At 50.8% G+C, this 18,251-nt stretch overlaps 1 protein-coding gene across 2 annotated transcripts in view; it reads left to right on the top strand.

The window, feature by feature from the left end:
- Positions 1 to 2,992: 2,992 nt before the first annotated feature.
- The window catches only part of MFHAS1 (multifunctional ROCO family signaling regulator 1), a 36,738-nt gene continuing 21,479 nt past the window's right edge, over positions 2,993 to 18,251 (top strand). The window contains exon 1 of one of the 2 annotated variants that reach the window (XR_008823005.1): positions 2,993 to 6,834. Coding sequence is in view for 1 of the 2 variants with exons in the window: in XM_056346366.1 (XP_056202341.1) it covers positions 3,651 to 6,834 (3,184 nt within the window). In the remaining variant the exon portion in view is untranslated. The remainder of the gene's footprint in view (positions 6,835 to 18,251) is intronic. The other variant, XM_056346366.1, reaches the window with a different exon arrangement.

Here is an 18,251-nt window from a genome sequence, read left to right as displayed (position 1 = left end):
TTCACATCCAGTCACAAGTGGCTGATTGCATTTGCACCTCCTGTCCCACAAAACCCAGAGTCAGGCTCTAAATACCTTTGATAACGCAGTGTGTTTTACCTGACCCAGGAGGGATGTGCTTTAGATAGAAATCTTATTAGTGATGCAGCTGCAGGGCTCAGTAAAGTGGAGGAACCTCAGATTTCAGCTGAATAATTAAACCCCATCAATAGAACTTTCCAGGGCCGCTATTTAAAATTAATAACTCCAAATGCAATTCTGGTATATAATGGAATCCACTAAAACAGGATTAATTTCTTTTTCTTTTTTTTTTTTTTTTAAAAAACAAAATGCCTTATAGTATTGCTGGCAATTTTACAGCCACCTGCTTCTCAGCCCTAGCTGCTGACAGCTAGGAGAGGGGCTTGAAGAGGGGGAGCGGGTTGTGTGTGTCTGAATATTTTTAAGTTCCAAAAAAGAAGAAATTACTCCAAACTCAGCATCCAGCATGCTGGTGCTCATGTTTAAGAGACTTCTAGTATGCTGGTAAGTAAATTGAGGAAGTCCTATTTGGAGAAACATATATCCCCTGCCTAAGCAGATGGGAAAATAAGGGATCGTCTAGGTCTGTAGCAAAAGCTATGTTTCTGAGAAACAAAACCTACTCTTTCCCCAGAAAGTACCTATCTCACTCACAACCGGCAGCCTTAACCATGGTGAAAGTGATGAAGAAGCCAAGAGACACCATCCCTGGCTGTTTGAAGTTACTCACAGATTTACACACCCATGCAGGTATAGTAGGATAAAATGTAAGGTCCATGGGAAAGCACGAGAGCTTTCCTCATTGGACAACCTCCAAGTAGCACTGGGGATGTCTTTATGGCAGCATGCTGTTCATCATGTTTTCTTCTGGCTTAATTTCGTTCACCGCCTACAGGAGCTCATCAAAGTCTGACTAGTGTTGCATGACTTTTCTCCCCTTCATCATTACCTTGGGGAGGCATTCAGCTCCTGCTGCTTTGCATATTTTGTGACAGTCAAAACTTTCCATGCTTAGGCCAGCTCATCCCTGGCTATCCTTGCATGGTGTCAGGAAGACATGTTTAATGCAGGCCATGACCTCTAATAGCGGGCAAACAGAGGTAAGTGCTTCCCTCCCTGGTATTTTTCAGCTGGCTGAATCAAGCAGCTGCTTGAAGCATCCCTGGTGGATTGGTTTGTCCAGTTTTCCTGTGGGAAGCAAGAGGAGAGTGCAGAGTGGAAACCTTTTGGGTTTCGCTTGCTGAAGATGATAGAGCAACTGGGAGCCTGCCCCAGCTTCAGAGAGGATCTGCAGTGCCCACGGGTGTCATGGGGTGGGTGGCTCCCGATAACAATGCCACTTTCTCTCTCTTTACCTCTTTACCTGCACAAGGCACAGGGAGGAAGAAAATTAGCTGTGAATTTGATGCCAGGGTTAATTTTCCCTCCAGAGATCTTTTCTTTCTAGAAGCATCATCTTAGTTCAAAAAAGTGATTTTGATGGCAACAGACTGAGCAGCTTTGGTGAGGGGAGTTGGAAATGAAACCATCCACTTGGTATCACAAGAGCAACTGGGCAAGAGGGTGGGAGAAGAAAATTACTCCTCCAGAAGGAATTGAATATGCTACTTTTGAAGTGGGGAAGGAGAGTGCTCCTTTCGGCACACAGAAAAGGGCTACTTCCCAAGCGATCTTCAGAAAAAGCAAAGACACAAAAACAGGGTTAGCCCAAATAAAAGATGTACGGAGCCAGTGCGGGGATGCTCTGAAAATAAACAAGTGCAAGCCTGGAAACTAGCTCTAGATGGCCACAGTTTAGCAAGAGGCCATGAAGCACCTCTGTTTCCCAGGGTCAGGATCTGACACCAGCCACGCAGGAAGGGTGGGAAGAGTTTTATCCCCAGGTTTAGTCCCTCTCAGCAGAGTCTCCTGGATCATGAGTATCCCTGCATAACCTGTTCCCCCCGAGGCTGAGTGGTGGCCCTGGAGCCAAACCACGGGCCCAGATGCCAGGACTGCCCCTGCTGCCTTTGGGAAGCTCCTGAACCCTGCTTGAAGCTGGGTCTTGCCTTCACACAGCCCTGCTTTCTCCCAGGTCTGTGGATTTTCCTCCTTGTCGTTCGCACCCAGTTTGGCTTTACCAGCCAACACTGCAGTTTTTTCCCCGCCCAGGGTGACCTCATGCTCAGAAAGGCATTTAGCAAAAACCTAGTGGTTTGTTAGGACTGAGAGGGCCTGAAAAGATGGTTTTCCCCTGCTTGCCTGTTACTGATGGAAAGATGGCAACCGAACCTAAGCCTTTGTGATCTGTAGTTTCAGTAATAAGTAAATTCAGTAATTCAGTGCAGTGACTATGGCTCTGCACCAGGTCGGTCCAGCTCTCTCCTCTCCAAGCGGGAGCACGCTTGGATGTGCGGCGTCATCCAAAAGAGAAGACATCGTTCTTCTGAGGGCTCTCCACAATAAAGAAGAGAAGAAAGGCTGTGAAACCAGTTGCCCTGTAGCCTGCTTTTCATTTCAAATGCTTTTCTTCATGCCCGTGGCTCTGAAGCCATAGCTTACCGGGTGCTTCAATGGCAGCTGTTAGGACATGACAAGGTGGGAGGAAGTGACAGTTCTCGAGCCCCTGAACACACGCTGGCACATTCAGTCCTGTACAAAGACGGTGACATTGTAAAACCTCTAAACCTTCGGGCACGGTGTGTCACCGGCATTTCTAAGGGTCACACAGCTCGGGAGATGGGGGTCCGCCAGCCTCGCGTTCCCGTGCCAAAAGGGTCCCTTTACCCCCTGCAGCATCGGTGGAAATTTCCAGGCCTGTTCCTCAGAGCCCGGGGAGCAAAGCTTGGCCGAGGATCCTCAAGAAGGCAGTGTTTCGGCTCTGGCCAGATGTATGCAGCAAAGGAAACAAAGCACGGCAGGAAGGTGGCAGAGCTGCTCTGACTAACCAGAGGCTCTGGGGCTCTCGCACCCCCCGACACGGAAACTCCCTATTTAACGGGGAGGGAGGTTAATCTCGCCTTCGTGCAGGCCTGGATGAAAAATCAGCCTTTGCCCGGCGCAGAAGTGACGCGGCCAGATCCCTCCGCTTTCGCGGTTACTCCGCGGGGGAGCCGAGCGGCTCCGACCCCCGCAGCAAGCCCCGGGGCAGGGTGGGACCCCGGGCCGGTGGCTGCTGTCGCGCCCCGGGGAAGCGCCGGCCGGGCACGGCTGGGCGCACCGCCGCCTGCCACCGCCACCCGGGGAGGGGTCGCTCTCCCGGCCGTGTCGGACGGTGCAGGGGGCAGGAGCCGCCGGCTGGGGGGCCCAGGCCGGAGGCGGGGACCCGTCGCCCCCGGGAGGAGCGGCGGGTGCCCGGCGGGCGGGGTGCCCGGCTCTCCCCGGCGTGGGGGCGGTGCGGCGCCGGCCGGGCAGGCTGCCCCCGCCGGCGGTGCGGAGCGGGGCGGGCCGGGCCCGCGTCCCGCCCCCGGCGGGGCGGTGGCAGCGGCGGCGGCGGTTACGTGCGCGGGGCGGCCGGCAGTGCCGGCGCGGAGCCGCGGGGAGCCCCGACCCCGCCGCGGTGGCGGCGACGCGCAGCGCGGCCGCGCCCATGGCGAGCAGCAGCGGCGGCGGCAGGTAGGGTCGGGCGGGGCGGGCCCGCTCCCCCGGCCATGGCGCAGACGGAGCCCCCGAAGGCGGTGCGGCTGTGGCGCGACGCCGCCTTGCGCGCACGGAAGCTGCGGGGCGGCCCCGGCGAGCCCGAGCCCGAGCCGGACGCGGGGCCGCCGGGGGGGCCGCCGCCGCCCCCCGCCGCCGCCTCGGCTCGCCGCCCGCCCCCGGCGGCGGCCCTGGGGGAGCTGGAGGCGCTGAACCTGAGCGGGCGGGGGCTGGAGGAGCTGCCCGAGGAGGTGGGCGCCGCCCTGAGCGGGCTGCGGGTGCTCAGCCTGCGGCGCAACCGGCTGGGCCGCCTGCCCGCCGCCGCCCTGCGCCACCTGGGCCGCCTGGCCGAGCTCGACCTCAGCCACAACCGGCTGCGGGGCCTGGGGGACGGCGCGGCGCTGGCGGGGCTGCGGGGCCTGCGCAAGCTGAGCCTCAGCCACAACGAGCTGGGCGCCGAGGGCCCGGGCCTGCCCCCCCGCCTCGCCGAGCTGGGCCGCCTCGAGGAGCTCGACCTCAGCTTCAACCGCCTGTGCTGCCTGCCCGAGGGGCTGGGTCGCCTGCGGCACCTCCGTGCCCTCGACGTCGACCACAACCTGCTGCCCTCCTTCCCCGCCCCGCTGCTGGAGCTGGGCGCCCTGGAGGAGCTGGACTGCTCCGGCAACCGACACCTCGGGGCCCTGCCCGAGGGCATCGCCGCCCTCCGCCGCCTCAAGATCCTCTGGCTGAGCGGGACAGGGCTGGCGGCCCTGCCCGAGGGCCTGTGCCAGCTGAGCGCCCTGGAGAGCCTCATGCTGGATGGCAACCGGCTGCAGGCCCTGCCCGCTGGCTTTGGCAGCCTGCAGCGTCTCAAGATGCTGAACCTCTCCTCCAATCTGCTGGGGGAGTTCCCCGCCGCCATCTTGGCGCTGCCCAGTCTGGAGGAGCTCTACCTGAGCCGCAACCAGCTCGCCCTGCTGCCCCCTCGCCTCTGCCAGCTCCGCCAGCTCCGCACCCTCTGGCTGGACAACAACCGCATCCGCTACCTGCCCGACTCCATTGTGCTCCTCCACAGCCTGGAGGAGCTGGTCCTGCAAGGCAACCAGATTGCCATCCTGCCCGAGGGCTTTGGGCAGCTTTCCCGCATCACTCTGTGGAAGATCAAAGACAACCCCCTCATCCAGCCCCCCTATGAGGTGTGCATGAAGGGCATCCCCTACATCGCAGCCTACCAGCAGGAGCTGGCCCACTCCCAGCCTGCCCTCAAACCCCGTCTCAAGCTTGTCCTCATGGGCTTAAAGGATGCGGGAAAGACACTGCTGCGACGATGCCTCATGGAGGAGGATGGGCAGAGGGAGGACGTGGGAAGTCTGGAGGCAGGGAGCACCCAACCCAGAGGGTGCCCTGGGCAGCAGCAGGACGTTAGGAGAATGCCAGTTGCATGTTGCCCCTTCCCGGAGCCTCAGGATGCTTGCTCGGCACGGGCACCTGTCATGCAGCAGCCAGAACATCTGCCCATTGATCGGCAGGACAGCCCTTCTCATGTGCCCTCTCACCGAGCCAAAGGGGAAACATCGTGTTCTGCGCTGCTGCTGCCACCGAATGCCCCCCATGTACCGTCAGGACTGGGACTGTTGGGAGGCAGCAAAGGCATTGAGGTGATGAACTGGACAGCAGATGCAGAGAGAGGCCTGACATTCATTGTGTACGAGCTGGCGGGGGACCCGAGCTATGATGTGATCCAGTCTTTCTTCCTGTCTCCCGGAGCCCTGTATGTGCTGGTGGTGAATTTGAGTGCCTACGTTCCTCAGCGCTTCTACCCCTCTGTGGGCTATTTCTTGCACTGGCTCGGTTCCAAGGTACCCCATGCCGTGGTATGCATGGTGGGAACCCATGCTGACCTCTGTGCAGAGCGGGAGTTGGAAGAGAAGTGCCTGGACATCCATCACCAGATTGCTCAGCAGGAGAAAAGGGATGCTGAGGGACTCCAGAGCTTGGTCCAGCAGGTGGATGAGGCTCTGGGACAGGACTTTGACCTGCGCTGCTCCAGCCCGCACGCTGCCTTTTATGGGGTCTCTGACAAGAATTTGCGGCGAAAGAAAGCCCAGTTTCAGTACCTTCTCAACCACCGCCCACAGATCCTCTCTCCAGTGCTGCCTTTTAGCTGCCGGGACCGTTGCCAGGTGCGTCGCCTGCGGGACAAGCTCCTCTCGGTGGCTGAGCACCGGGATATCTTCCCGAACCTGCACCGGGTATTGCCCAAATCCTGGCAAGTGCTGGAGGAGCTGCACTTCCAGCCACAGGCTCAGCAGCTGTGGCTTAGCTGGTGGGACTCAGCCCGGTTGGGCTTGCAGGCAGGCCTGACAGAGGATCGGCTCCAGAGCGCCCTGTCCTACCTGCACGAGAGTGGGAAGCTGCTCTACTTTGAGGAGCACCTCACCTTGCGGGAGTACGTGTTCCACAACCTGCCACGGCTCATTGACATCCTCAACGTCTTCTGCCAGCGGGATGCCACCGTGCTGCTCCAGAAACTGCTCAGCGACACCCAGATTGATGAATTGAGGGCCACTCAGCTCCATCATTACGTGGAGGGCTTCTTGCTGCACGGCCTCCTCCCTGCCCACGTTATACGTCTCCTTCTTAAGCCACACATCCAGAGCCGGGAGGATCTGCAGCTCATCCTGGAGCTGCTGGAGAAGATGGGGCTCTGTTACTGTGTCAACAAACCCAAATGCAAGCCCCTAAATGGGGCGGCTGCTTGGTATAAGTTTCCCTGCTACGTGAAAAACGAGGTGCCCCATGCAGAGGCGTGGATCAACGGCGCCAATCTGAGTGGACAGTCCTTTGTGGTTGAGCAGCTGCAGATTGAGTATAGCTTTCCATTCATTTTCCCACCCGGCTTGTTTGCACGCTACAGTGTCCAGATTAACAGCCATGTGGTTCAGCGGTCGGATGGCAAATATCAGATCTATGCCTACCGGGGAAAGGTGCCAGTGGTGGTGAGTTACCGGCCTGCCAGGGGAACTCTACAGCCAGATACTCTGTCTATCGCTAGTCACGCATCCCTACCAAATATCTGGACAGCTTGGCAAGCTATTACCCCTTTAGTGGAAGAACTGAATGTCCTGCTCCAGGAATGGCCAGGCCTGTACTACACTGTGCACGTCCTCTGTTCAAAGTGCCTTAAAAGAGGGTCACCCAACCCACACGCTTTTCCAGGTAAGGCACAGCCTAGCTTGCCTTTCATATCTTCTAGGGCTTTGCCCCTTCTAGAAGGGAGTCTGACTGTATTAGTCTTAGCTCTGTCTTTTCCACCCCCACCCCATCCCCCCGCTCTAACTGCTTTCCCTAGTGACTTGAGTCATAAGAGAAAATATTAGGGTAGCTCCAAGGAGACAGGCTTAAAATAACCCCATTCTGAGACTAGGGGAGTGTTATGTCCCCCTTTTGTCTGTGCCTTTTCTCTCTTGCTTTTTGGGTTTTGGCTCTGAGCATTGGCAGTGCCATTTTTGTAAAACCCTGACCTGTCCTTGTTTTGATTCTTTTGAATGGCACCTGGCGGTTTTTTTCCTAATTGCCTTTACCCTGCAGCTCCCCATTCCTTGGGGCTATTTGTAAATGTAGATGGAGATACCAAAAAGACCGCAGGTGTCTCCGATCTGCCCCCTTCAATCCTCCACCCCCTAAACCTGGCCTGTGCTGCAGCCTCTCTGAATGCTGGTAGGCAATGGGTGTGTTGGTCTCCATAGCCCTGCATATAAAGGGCTTTCTTGTGTCTGAGCCCTGTTTCTAGCTCAGACAATTTCTGAAGCTAATAGGAAGCATTTCTCTCTGAAAAGAGAGGGTTACTCCATCTTCTTTGTTTAAGTGTCTCACCTAGAAGTGATTCCCAGACTGTGTCTTTTGGAGCTATTCTTGAAAGCAATTATTTTTGTTCTTCTCTGCCCCTTCATCAAATGAAAAAAGCTTAATCTCTCTCTCTTCTGGAGTGTGACTAGTTGTGGTGCTTTTTAAAGCTGTCGCCTCTGAAGTCGTGATTTTATTGGTGGTGTTTTCCAGCAGCATCTGTTTTACTTTGTATGTATGCAGGTACTGCCTCCTACCCAATTTCCTCCGTGCTCCATTTGGGTTTGCTATAGGGCTTGTGGGGGCTGTGGGAAAGGTGCTTGGGTGTGTAAATATGCATGAAACTAAAACCATACTCTGGACTGTAAGCAGCACTCCAGAAATGTGCGGGTTTTTTATGCACACACCTCCTACCCATGTTGCAAGAATGTTGGAACATTTATTACAGGTAGCCTGAAATTGTGGGGGAAGTGGAATATGATTTGATTTAAAGGAAGCAGTGGTGCTGAATTGGTTCGTAGGCAAATGTGAATACTAAGATGTGTTTTGGGGGGTTGTTGGGGGGTGGTGGAGTTCTTATTTGTTGGGGTTTTTTTTCCTCTGGACCTTGAAAATAAGGAGATGCTGTTTGCTCCTCAGCCTGCTGTCCTGGCTCTGTCACTTGTGTCTCCCTCTAACTGTGCTAGCTTATGTAAGAGCCACTGGACTGGGGCGGCGGGGGGGGGACGGACAGTGAACCCATACTGTGTGAGTTGCTGAGTGATATCCCAATGCTGGGTCTTGCTGCAGACATGGTGCTTGGGACAGTGTGAGCTGCTTTCAAAAAAAAACCCCTGAAAACTAAAAAAAACCCAACAAACCAACAATAAAAAACACCAAAACCCCAACAAAACAAAAACCCTAAAAAAAAAAAACCCAAAACAAACAAAACAAAACCACCAAAATCAGCCAAGACAGCAAACTGCAGGTGTGATGAGTGGCTGGTGAAGGTTTAGCCTGTGAATAATTCAGGTCTGCAGTCACATGTCATCTGTTTTTTTCTTTTATGTGAATGTGTTGTGGCTGACCCCTTTTTCCCAGGTGAGTAGATGATGCTTTAAAAGTGAAATGCAAAGAGGAGCTCAGCTGTCTGCGGGCAATTGGCATCTTTGCTGACCAGTGACAGTCAGAGCAGGTCTGGAAGCATAAGGGGACATTGAAATTGAAGGGCCTTTTCCTTTGGATTTGTCTGTACCTTATATTATGCCTTATTTGGCTTATGCCTTGGTTTCCTTAGAGGTGCGAAAAGCTTGCTCTCACCTGGGAGCCAGGCTGGGTGTGCTGGGAAGGGGAGGCACAGGTAAGCACTGGGTTGCTGGGCGTAGGAGTGGTGCTGCTTGTGGAAAGGGGGTTGCAGTGTTCCTGTGCTCTCCAGGGGAAAAGCCAGGCCTTACTGCCAGGAGCACGGGGCTTAGCATCTGAAGTGACCCTGCCTTGGGTCAGGGAACGACTGTCCTGACCCAAATACTACGCGAGCCTAACTGGGGGAAGAGCATGTTCAGAAGACAGACCTGTTTCAGAGGCAGGGCTGCTCAGTGGAAGTGCTGAAGAGCGATTAAAGGCTGCAGTTTATCAAGAAACCTGCTTGTCATCTTAGATGGTACTTAAATCTAGCCCAGCTATGACCTGGATTGCATGAAAAATGTGAACCATGGTTTGGCTTGGGGAGGCCTGTATGTCTGCTTTTAATGTAATTTGCTGCGTATCTGGTCTATGAACAAAAGACTGTTTAGGAGCCCTTAAATGGCAATCGGGAAGATGAAAACTTTTTTTTCTTCCCCTCCTGATTTTGTTGATCAGGAGGTGTGTATGTTTAAAGTCACGCTGCCAAGCTTGCTTTCATGCAAGTGAATTATGGTTGGCATCATTTTTGACAGGGTGTAGGACAGAGATGGGTCTAATATTACAAAAATATGTAGTGAGGGAGATGGCTGTGTTTCTTTCCGAGCTCTTGCAGTGGAAATCCCTGGCAATTACAACACTGCTAATTCTTAAATAGGGCTGTGATCTTTTTAGGACTGCATTGAAGAACTGCTTTGCAGCCTGTTGACCTTAATAAGGGAAATACTTTTGTGGAGACACTGCCAAATTTGTGCTCAAAAATGGAAGTGCAGTCTGGATCTGTGTCTGGTTGCGCAATTTGTGTCGTCATTCATGAAACCAATGTTTCATTCTTTGGTCATCCAAAACTGTCATTGGAATCCCCTTCAAAGAGGGGAGTTGGTTGTTCATAAATTGAGGATTAATCCTGGCTTTTCCTCTCCATCCCTTCCCTCTCTGTCCTGCATGTGCACACTGTAACTTCCATTGGTAATACACACAGAAATTCTCTTAAGAACAAGCCAGTGTGCATAGAAATGTTAATAACAATTGAGATTCTTCATTAAATCTTCTGAGGGTTTATTGCAAACTGACAGTGAATGAAAGTGATATAAAAATGTCTTGATAGGGTCCTTTTAAGGAAGTTTTTGTGTTTGAAACTGTTTTGTAGCTGGTTGAAATAGTAACCGAATTGGCATCTGAGCTGGGATCTCAATGTGCTTTGAGGCTGCAGCCATCCACTCAGCTGATAAGTGGTGTGTTGATTTTTTTTTTTTTTTTTACATTTGCACTACATATAAATAAAAGCATCCCTGCTAGACTAAGAAAGGCATATCCCTGCTTGGAGTGACCAACAGGATTGGTTTCTCACTCCAAGATAATGAGACTTCAGTTGGGTTGTCACAGGCATTCTGAAATGCTGTGATTTTGTGTGTAATGTTCTTTCAGCCCCTGGACTGAAGGGCTTTTATGTTATTCATGTCCCATAAGCTATTAAATGTCTTTGGTTTGGGGGATGGAGGTGGTTTGCTGTCTGTCTGATAGCAGGTGTGTGCTTTGTTTGGATAAATGTGGCTGGATTTTCCAAGCTTGCCTTCACGTGCACCTGTGAACCGCTCTGCTGTTGTCTCTTGCCCTGTGCGACGCTGGGTCTGGGCCACCCTGGGCTCTGTGAGGCTGTGGTCTGCATGTGATGTCCTGATGTCCAATACATGATCTTTTTGGTGTTTGGGGTGGGGGGAATTGTGTTTGACCAGTGGTTTTCCTTTATTGCTGCCAGTGAAGTTGCCTGTATGAATGCAGACATAAGAAAGCCGGGGGCTGTGTCCGTTGCAGAAAATGGGCAAACTGCTGTCGAAAGCAAGACACGATGATCTGGGTTTTCACAGAATAAAAATGTGATGACAGAAGCTATGGGTGAAGATACTACGTGTGAGCTGAACAGGCCCTTTTCAGAAGGATGCTGCAAAGCTCTTGGGTTGGGGAGCTTTGAGAGATGCTGAAAGACTAGCAAGAGGTCTCCTGTGGAGAGGAAGTGCTTATCTTACTTCTGGCTTGCTGCTGCCTTCCACGGGTATCGGAACGGGGAGGGGATCACAAGCCTCTACTTTGCCAGTCTCCCAGATCAAAGGTGAGCAGAAGCAGGACTTATGTGCCAGACACCTTAAGGGGTACAGATGGAGGTATTATAGTGTAGTTTCTCTGTGAGACACTGCCATGCCCAGAGCAGGGCTGGCTTTAGGCCACTTTATGATGAGTGTGATTTAAAGGCAACCATGCTTACTGTCCCTGCACTGGAGTCAAAAGCAAGCATGAACTTCCTTGGTGGCTGGATGGAGTCAGGAGATGGAGAGGTGGAAGATCCCGTGATGTGTCATGCTGTCAAGTCACCTGTGCAAAGTGAGGTGGGAGCAGGTGGGGCTGGTTCTGTCAGAAGGGCTCAGAAGTTGCTCGAAAATCTGAGCTGCTTCTCATGAAAGACTGATGTCAGGTATCTAATTGTGCTTTGCAATTAAATTGTAAGTGGCTGGGGTGTTTTTTCACAGACAATTGCAATAGAGCAACACCTGCTTGTTATAGAGCCTGATGCTCCTATGATGCATTTGACAGCCTCTTATTTTCCCCATTTGAGGGTGGAGCCGTTTTTGCCTGACTTTGAAAGTAGATGCTGCAGCTGTTTTGAGACCGCTCTTCTGAAGGTTGTGGCTTCAGCAGAGTACTGTGGCATAATCAGATAGTGGGGCAAGACGTCAGCAGAGTGTGAGCACTGGGCATGGGTGATCTGGGTCGCAGGGTAAAGCTGAACGTGGCCCTGTGATTATGGATGAGGAGAGAACAGATTGGTTGTGGGTCTTGAGAAAGCCAGTGTGATTCTGTAGCTCTAGCACTGATTATTTAGTTTACCAACTAGAGCTGATTTCTGTGCTGCTGAAGCACCAACCTTGAGTGGTGTGACTTGCTGTACATAATGGTGTAGAAATACAGTTGATTTGCCACAAGGGATTTTTAGAGATTTCTTTCATGTTAAGATGTGTGTTGCTTGGTGAGTATTTGAGGTCCTCTTGCTTGGTGGCTGTGGTGGGGCATCCTCTAATTTAAAGAACACATTCAGGAAAGAGACAACAAATGTTTTGTCATCATGGAGGAGGCAGAAGAATTGCCAGAGGAAGAGTGTGGGGTGCAGTGTCAATAGCTGTCATGGGACCGTGCCTGGAGGGGTGTAGGTGTGGGAGCCAGTCCTTGGGACGAACTGGAGTAGCCAGTGCAGAGCTAGGCTCATGCCTGATGATCTGGCTCAGGAGGACACAGGAGCAGGAGGGACAAACTCAAATGTTGATGCCAGAAGAGAGGCTGAGGGTTTGAATTGCCTTCTGAAAGCTGTCCTGCTGCCTGCAGTGTCTGGTTACCTTGTATTGCTTGCGTTACTTTCTGTGTGTTTGGGGTTTTTTTGTTGTTTTTTAAGGCTTCTAATGCAGAACTTGCAAAGATTATTTGAAATTAGGATGACAACATGTATGTGTAACGCTGTTTAAAGGAATCCTCTTCTACATGCAGAAAGTTTCTGTGCATGTCTGCGAAAGGAGAAGTTTCCTGGTATGTCAGCTCTGGTACAAAAAAGCGCTTCTCATTTGTTCCTTAACAGCTTGTCTTGCCCTGCCCCATTCCCCATGGCAGTTTGCTCTGGCTTTGGGCCTCTGGACTTCCAGCTTCCTTCATTGAACCAGGGAAGCACGAGATTTGGTTGAGTGGATCTTTTTGGTTTGGTTAGTGAAGCAAGGCAGAGTTCTTGGCCTTCAGTGCATTACCTTTTTTTTGTTTGTTTGTTTGTGGTTTTTATTTTCACAGTCGCTGAAATTGGCCTTTGCAGAAAGTGACCTATAAAAGAGATGCTCAGTACCAAGTGATTCTTTGTTTCGTTGCATGAGAACCATTTAAAAGCTACTGACTGTGAGGGTGAGAAAAAAGGTTGATGTAGGTTTTCCCGTCTCTAGTCAGTTGGTTATATGAAGACTGATTTGTGCTCTGCTTCAGCATGCTGTGGGCACAGATGTCATGAAATGTGCTTTACTTCCTGCTGTGTGCACAGGCTTCTGGTAGCGTGGTGCCTCTTTCTAAAAGCACTGAAGTGTGAAAAGTTTTCTCATCTAAGTTTGGTTGAGACGTATCATGTGCATGATCCACATGCAGATATATTCTAAGGTCTTACTCCTTTTGCATCTCAGGAGAGGATGGTGGGAAATCACCAACAGAGTTGAATCTCTGACGTCCTTTGGTGATGTTTTGAACATGTTACTTGACATTGGGATAGAGCTGTGAAAAAACAAGTTATCAATTTAAAAGCAAAATATGGGTGCATATGGTAGGTAATTCTGTATGCTGTGGTGTCTTGTTGCATTTGCAGTATTAATCAGGTAACTGTTGTAGACTAGCATGCTCTCCAACTAGTGAATCGCTAATAATAGTGCCAGCTACTTTTAGCTCTTGAAAAAAAATTTCCAGGGGAAAAGGGAAAAAACATATTTAATGAAAAATTTGATGTCAGTTTTGGATTCTTGGAAGCCAGCAAAATACATTTTTTTTTTTTTCCCCTCTTCATTTTCCCCTGGCCTGAGTCAAGGAACAATAGCCTCTTGAGATGAGTAAAGAAAACTGTGGTCTGGGGGGTGAATACATGATAATCAGTTACGTCCCTTTTATCTTCCCTCTCCTTGTTTGTGATACTTGCGCTGGCTGCACAGATGTGGATGACACTGAGAGTAAGCAAGTTGGCTGGTGCTGAATAAGGTCACTTCTTCTCAGGTGAGCTTGTGGGATGCCAAATTAAGGATGTGCTATTTCAGGAAGCATCTTGTAGTGATGAGGAATGAGGAGGCAGTGCTTAAAAGTACCGTGTCAATTATAACAACCAAACTCCTGCTGCTGCAAACAAAATTTGTTGGTGCTTTTTGTTAGCTAAGGACATATCTGGGGCTGAGGAGGCAATGCAGCTGGGTTGTAGAGTCTCAGCCTGCCTTCTTGGAGCTATAGCAATCTCTTTGCCTACAGCAGGAGAGGTGATGGGATTCTGGTGACCATAGTGTGAAGGAGCTGCGTCTCATACAGACGGTGCCTTGGTGTTTTTAGAAGCAGATGAGTGGATGCAGTTTACAGCCTGTAATGGGAAGATCACCTGTGTGGATGTGGCCTTTGTTCAGCTGAGGAGCTGGGAGAGGTTTTTCCTCTAATGGTTTCTTTCTTGGAAGCCAGATGTAAGAACTGGAGCTGGGGGGTTCAAGACCCGTAAAACAACTGGCTGGTTGGCTTTGGGGGAAATTTACTTTGGGGTGTTCTGCTGGACCGTTTTTGAGGGCTTATGGTTCTGCCCCAGCAAGCTTCTGGAGGCTGAAGTCATACTGTGTTTTGGGTATTTTCCTGGCTAAAGCTTGGTCCTGAACGCACTGATTGGGTTGCCAGCATGGTCAGTGGCAGTGTGGTTTAGGACTGATGCAGGCTCCGTGGTTAGGAGTGACTTGTCTGTGGCCAGTGGATGGAGGCTGTGTTCAGACTGAGCTGTGACTGCTTGAGTTGGTTGTGGTTTAAAGTGAAACCTTAATTTCAGATTTGGTTTTTTCCCAGTGGTCATTTTCAAGAGCTCTTTGCTTCTTCCAAAGGTGTACTGAGTACGCTTACTTAGTAGTTTTAGTTGTGGCTAGGTTGGACTCTTGGGGGCGGGTGTGAAACTGGCCTAGGACTTACAAATTTTACGAGGTAGCATTAATTTTGAATTGACAGTTCAGCATGGCACGCTCTGCATGAACCAGACGACAGCTTTGAGGTGAGCTAGGCGCTTCTGTGGGGACGTTCATTAAACTTAAAGCTTTGTGAGGATCAGACTAAACTGAACTGTGGAGGCAAGTAACCTTCAGAGTAAAACAAAGCTGCATCTCAAATCCTGTTCAGACCTGCCCTGTTTTGCCACATGCTGACTTGGAGGTGATGCTTGAATACTCCAGGAAGGAGCTGTATTGTTGCTGATTTAGGTTTCGTTGAATTGTGCTTATGAGATGACTGGAGTCTTCTGCTGGGGTTTTGTTGGCAATTTCACAAGCTTGGCAAAGTGTGCCTCTGTAAGGCCTTTTATGAAAGCAATACCAAGTTATCTTCCCCTTTGCCTGGTTTTAGGGTGATGCTTGCCAAGCATCCAGTTTAGATAAGCATTTTTATTTGTGTTACATGAGAGGGAACCCACATGTCCCAGATCAGTTCTGGGAGAGGTCCCCCCTCCTTTGCATTATACCCATCACTTTCTGTAGCGTTTTCAGGGTCTCCCTGTTCTGGTATAACAGGAAGGAAACAAAGGTACAACAATGCTAGGAGAGGGATTTGTGGGCCTTATGCTGTGACTGATGATAAAATCAATATTGTAGGTTTTTGTCCTAGCAGAATGCGAGGTCATGGCGTGTTTCACTCAAGACTTGTCTCTTGAATGATCTGTGCGTAGTAACTCTCCAGTTTCTGTGTTGAATTCCTCTTGGAGCACGTTCTCTGCATTTTTAGCAGGTGTTTTCCTCTGCAGCAATACAGTGAGCAGTGGCCTGTGACAAGGGACAGATCCTGCCCTCTAACAGGGTAGCATTGTTGATGAGCTTCCTAAAAAACGAGTTTGCTGTAGTTTCCACTGCACCAAAATCTCCAGGGTTTGGCTTGAGACAGAGGTACTTGACCTAATTTGCTTCCAGTGTATCTAGCTGCTGTTTCTGCCACATGAAACCACACAGTGGAAAAATACTGAAGGTGAACGCAGTGATTGGGTCTTGCTTGATGTTGAGAGACATGTGCAGCACATCTGGTGCCTTTGTATTGGTGCAAAGCTGGCAGCAGAGGGCTGCTAGAGAGGCTGATTTGTCCCAAACCTACCCCAAAACAAGTGTCCTCACATCTAATAAGGCCCTCTGCCATGTGGTCAACAAGCAGAGGGTGAGCTTCTCGCAGTAGATGATGTGTGTCTGTCATGTGGCCTCTGAAACATTATGGTAGACACAGCAGAACTGCAAAATTGTCCTGCAGCACAGACCATGAGTGCTGCATGTTGCAGCAACACCCTGCTGCATCTCTAGCTGTTGGTGTGGAGCTCTGTTGCTGGCCATTTAATACCTTTCTCCCCTCACTGTGGCCCGTTTCTTAGATGCAGCAGCTGGGTATGGATGGCAAGCAATTTTTCTCTGAACAGATAAAATTAGAAAGCAAAGACTTAGCGATGTGCAGAGCTGAAATGCACAGGTACAGGATGTACAGTATAGAGGATGGAGAGAGAGGAACCTCTCAGGCTGGCTGCCTGACGTTAGTCTTCTACTGTAAGTAAAACACTGTTGCCTGTGTCTGAACAGTCACATTTTCATCTCTCATTAAAATTCTTGGATAAATCAAGATCAATCAAGAATGAAGGACCCAAAAATGGGGTAATGGCTGGGGCTAGTGATGGGTTCTGAAAAGCAGTCATCTCATTGACCATCCTGATATTTGCTTTTGTATCTTTCCACCCTCTCTCTGTGTTTATACTGTGGATAGCTTCACTAGTCTGTACACATGTTCTCCTCTGCCACGTTATGGGGAAAAATAGCATAATTGTCTGTCAGATTGCTAACCTTTGCACTTTTCATTATTACATCCTCAACAGATAGTGAGATGCAGCTGTATTTATTGCAGTGTGTGATAGGGAATGTTTTATTTCCTTGAAAATTGCTGAGCAGCTGGGCCCTGTCTATATGGGAGCAAAAGGGACTTGGGGCAGCTACATAAATTAGGTGTCCCCTTCCTCATCCTTTTCTCTATTTGTGTAGCAAGGAGAGGCTTATAGGAGCAATGACCTTCCTTAGCAGGGAGTTTTAGTCATGCTGGGACTCGCAGGAGGAGAGGAGATGGTAAGGAGGCAGCTGAGCTGTGCAGCACATGTCTGTCAGAAGCTATGTAACTTGGAAAGAGTTCTGCAAATTGCAGACTCACCTGGGAGTTGCCCAAGGGCATGGGGAATTGTAAATCCAGACAAACTGGTGTCAGACTGAGCAACAACTGTATGGTGCCAAACTTTTTCTTAATGATGGGGAGCTGTTCTTGGGCCTGAACTGGTTTCAAAGAGCACTGTAGGTTGGGGGTACAGCTGCTGGCTTGGCCTCCACTGTGTTAATGTGGGCTCAGAGGTAGCCAGTCTCTGTCCCACCATTATCCATTTTGGATGACTCCATCTTGCACTGTCATACTGCTGAGCCACCCAACCAGGAGCAAGCAGTGAGAGCTGGGATAATCAGTGCTTGCTCAAAGTAATCACTCAGCAGTCCTCCGGATGGGTTGACTTTCCTGGGGAAGCGTGGTGTGGGCTGTATCTTCAGGAAGCCAGCATGCTGTGTCCAGAGAGGAGCAAGCAGGTGGGCGTCTCTCCATGCTGCTGGGGCATCCCAGGTGGGGAGGGAGCCACAGACTTACCCTGTTGCTAAGTCTGTGCTGCTGCAATGAGAGGAGGAGATGGAGGGTTTTACGTGTGTTTCTTCTCCTGGTCTGCATGGTGCTTCTTGCCCCCTTGCTGTGTGTGGCTGTATTTTTTGTATTGGTTTTGCATGGCAGAGTTTTGGTAGTGGCAGGGCTATAGGAGTGGCTTCTGTAAGAAGCTGCTAGAAGCTTCCTCTGTGTCTGATAGACCCAATTCCAGCTGGTTCCGAGTCAGACCTGTGGCTGCATAAGGTCAAGCCAACAAGCGATGGCAGTAGCACCTTTAGAGTAACATATTTAAGAAGGAGGGGGAAAACCAAACTAACAAACCCTGTACAACAGCAGTTGCAGCCAGAGTAGGTGGATGCCCAAAGGAGGCCGTGACCCCATGAGAAGCCCATGCTGGAGCAACTCCTGGCAGGACCTGTGACCCCATGGAGAGAAGCCCTGGAGCAGGTTTGCTGGCAGGACTTGTGACCCTGTAGGGGACCCGTGCTGGAGCAGTCCATTCCTGGACTGCACCCTGCGGAAGGGATCCATGCTGGAGCAGTTTGTGAAGAACTGCAGCCTGTGGGAAGGGCTCACATTGGACAAGTTAATGAAGGACTGTCTGCCTTGGGAGGGACCCATTCTGAAGCAGGGGAAGAGTGTGAGGAGCCCTCCCTCTGAGGAGGAAGGAGCAGCAGAAACAACATGTGATGAACTGATCACAACCCCCATTCTCCGTCCCCCTGCAGTGCTCAGGGGGAGGAGGTTGAGCAAATAAGGAGTAAAGTTAAGCCCAGGAAGAATAGAGGCGGGGGGGGAAGTGTTTTAAGATTTGGTTTTATTTCTCATTACCCTTCTATGATTTAATTGGTAATAAATTAAACTTTTGCCCATGACAGCAGTTGGTGAGTGATCTCTCTCTGTCCTTATCTTGGCCCATGAGCCTTTAGTTGTATCTTTTCTCCCCTGTCCAGCTGAGG

The sequence above is a fragment of the Falco biarmicus genome, chromosome 1 (assembly GCF_023638135.1).
Source record: "Falco biarmicus isolate bFalBia1 chromosome 1, bFalBia1.pri, whole genome shotgun sequence".
NCBI classification, from domain to species: Eukaryota; Metazoa; Chordata; class Aves; order Falconiformes; family Falconidae; genus Falco; species Falco biarmicus.
This window is presented reverse-complemented; position numbering and strand designations above follow the sequence as displayed.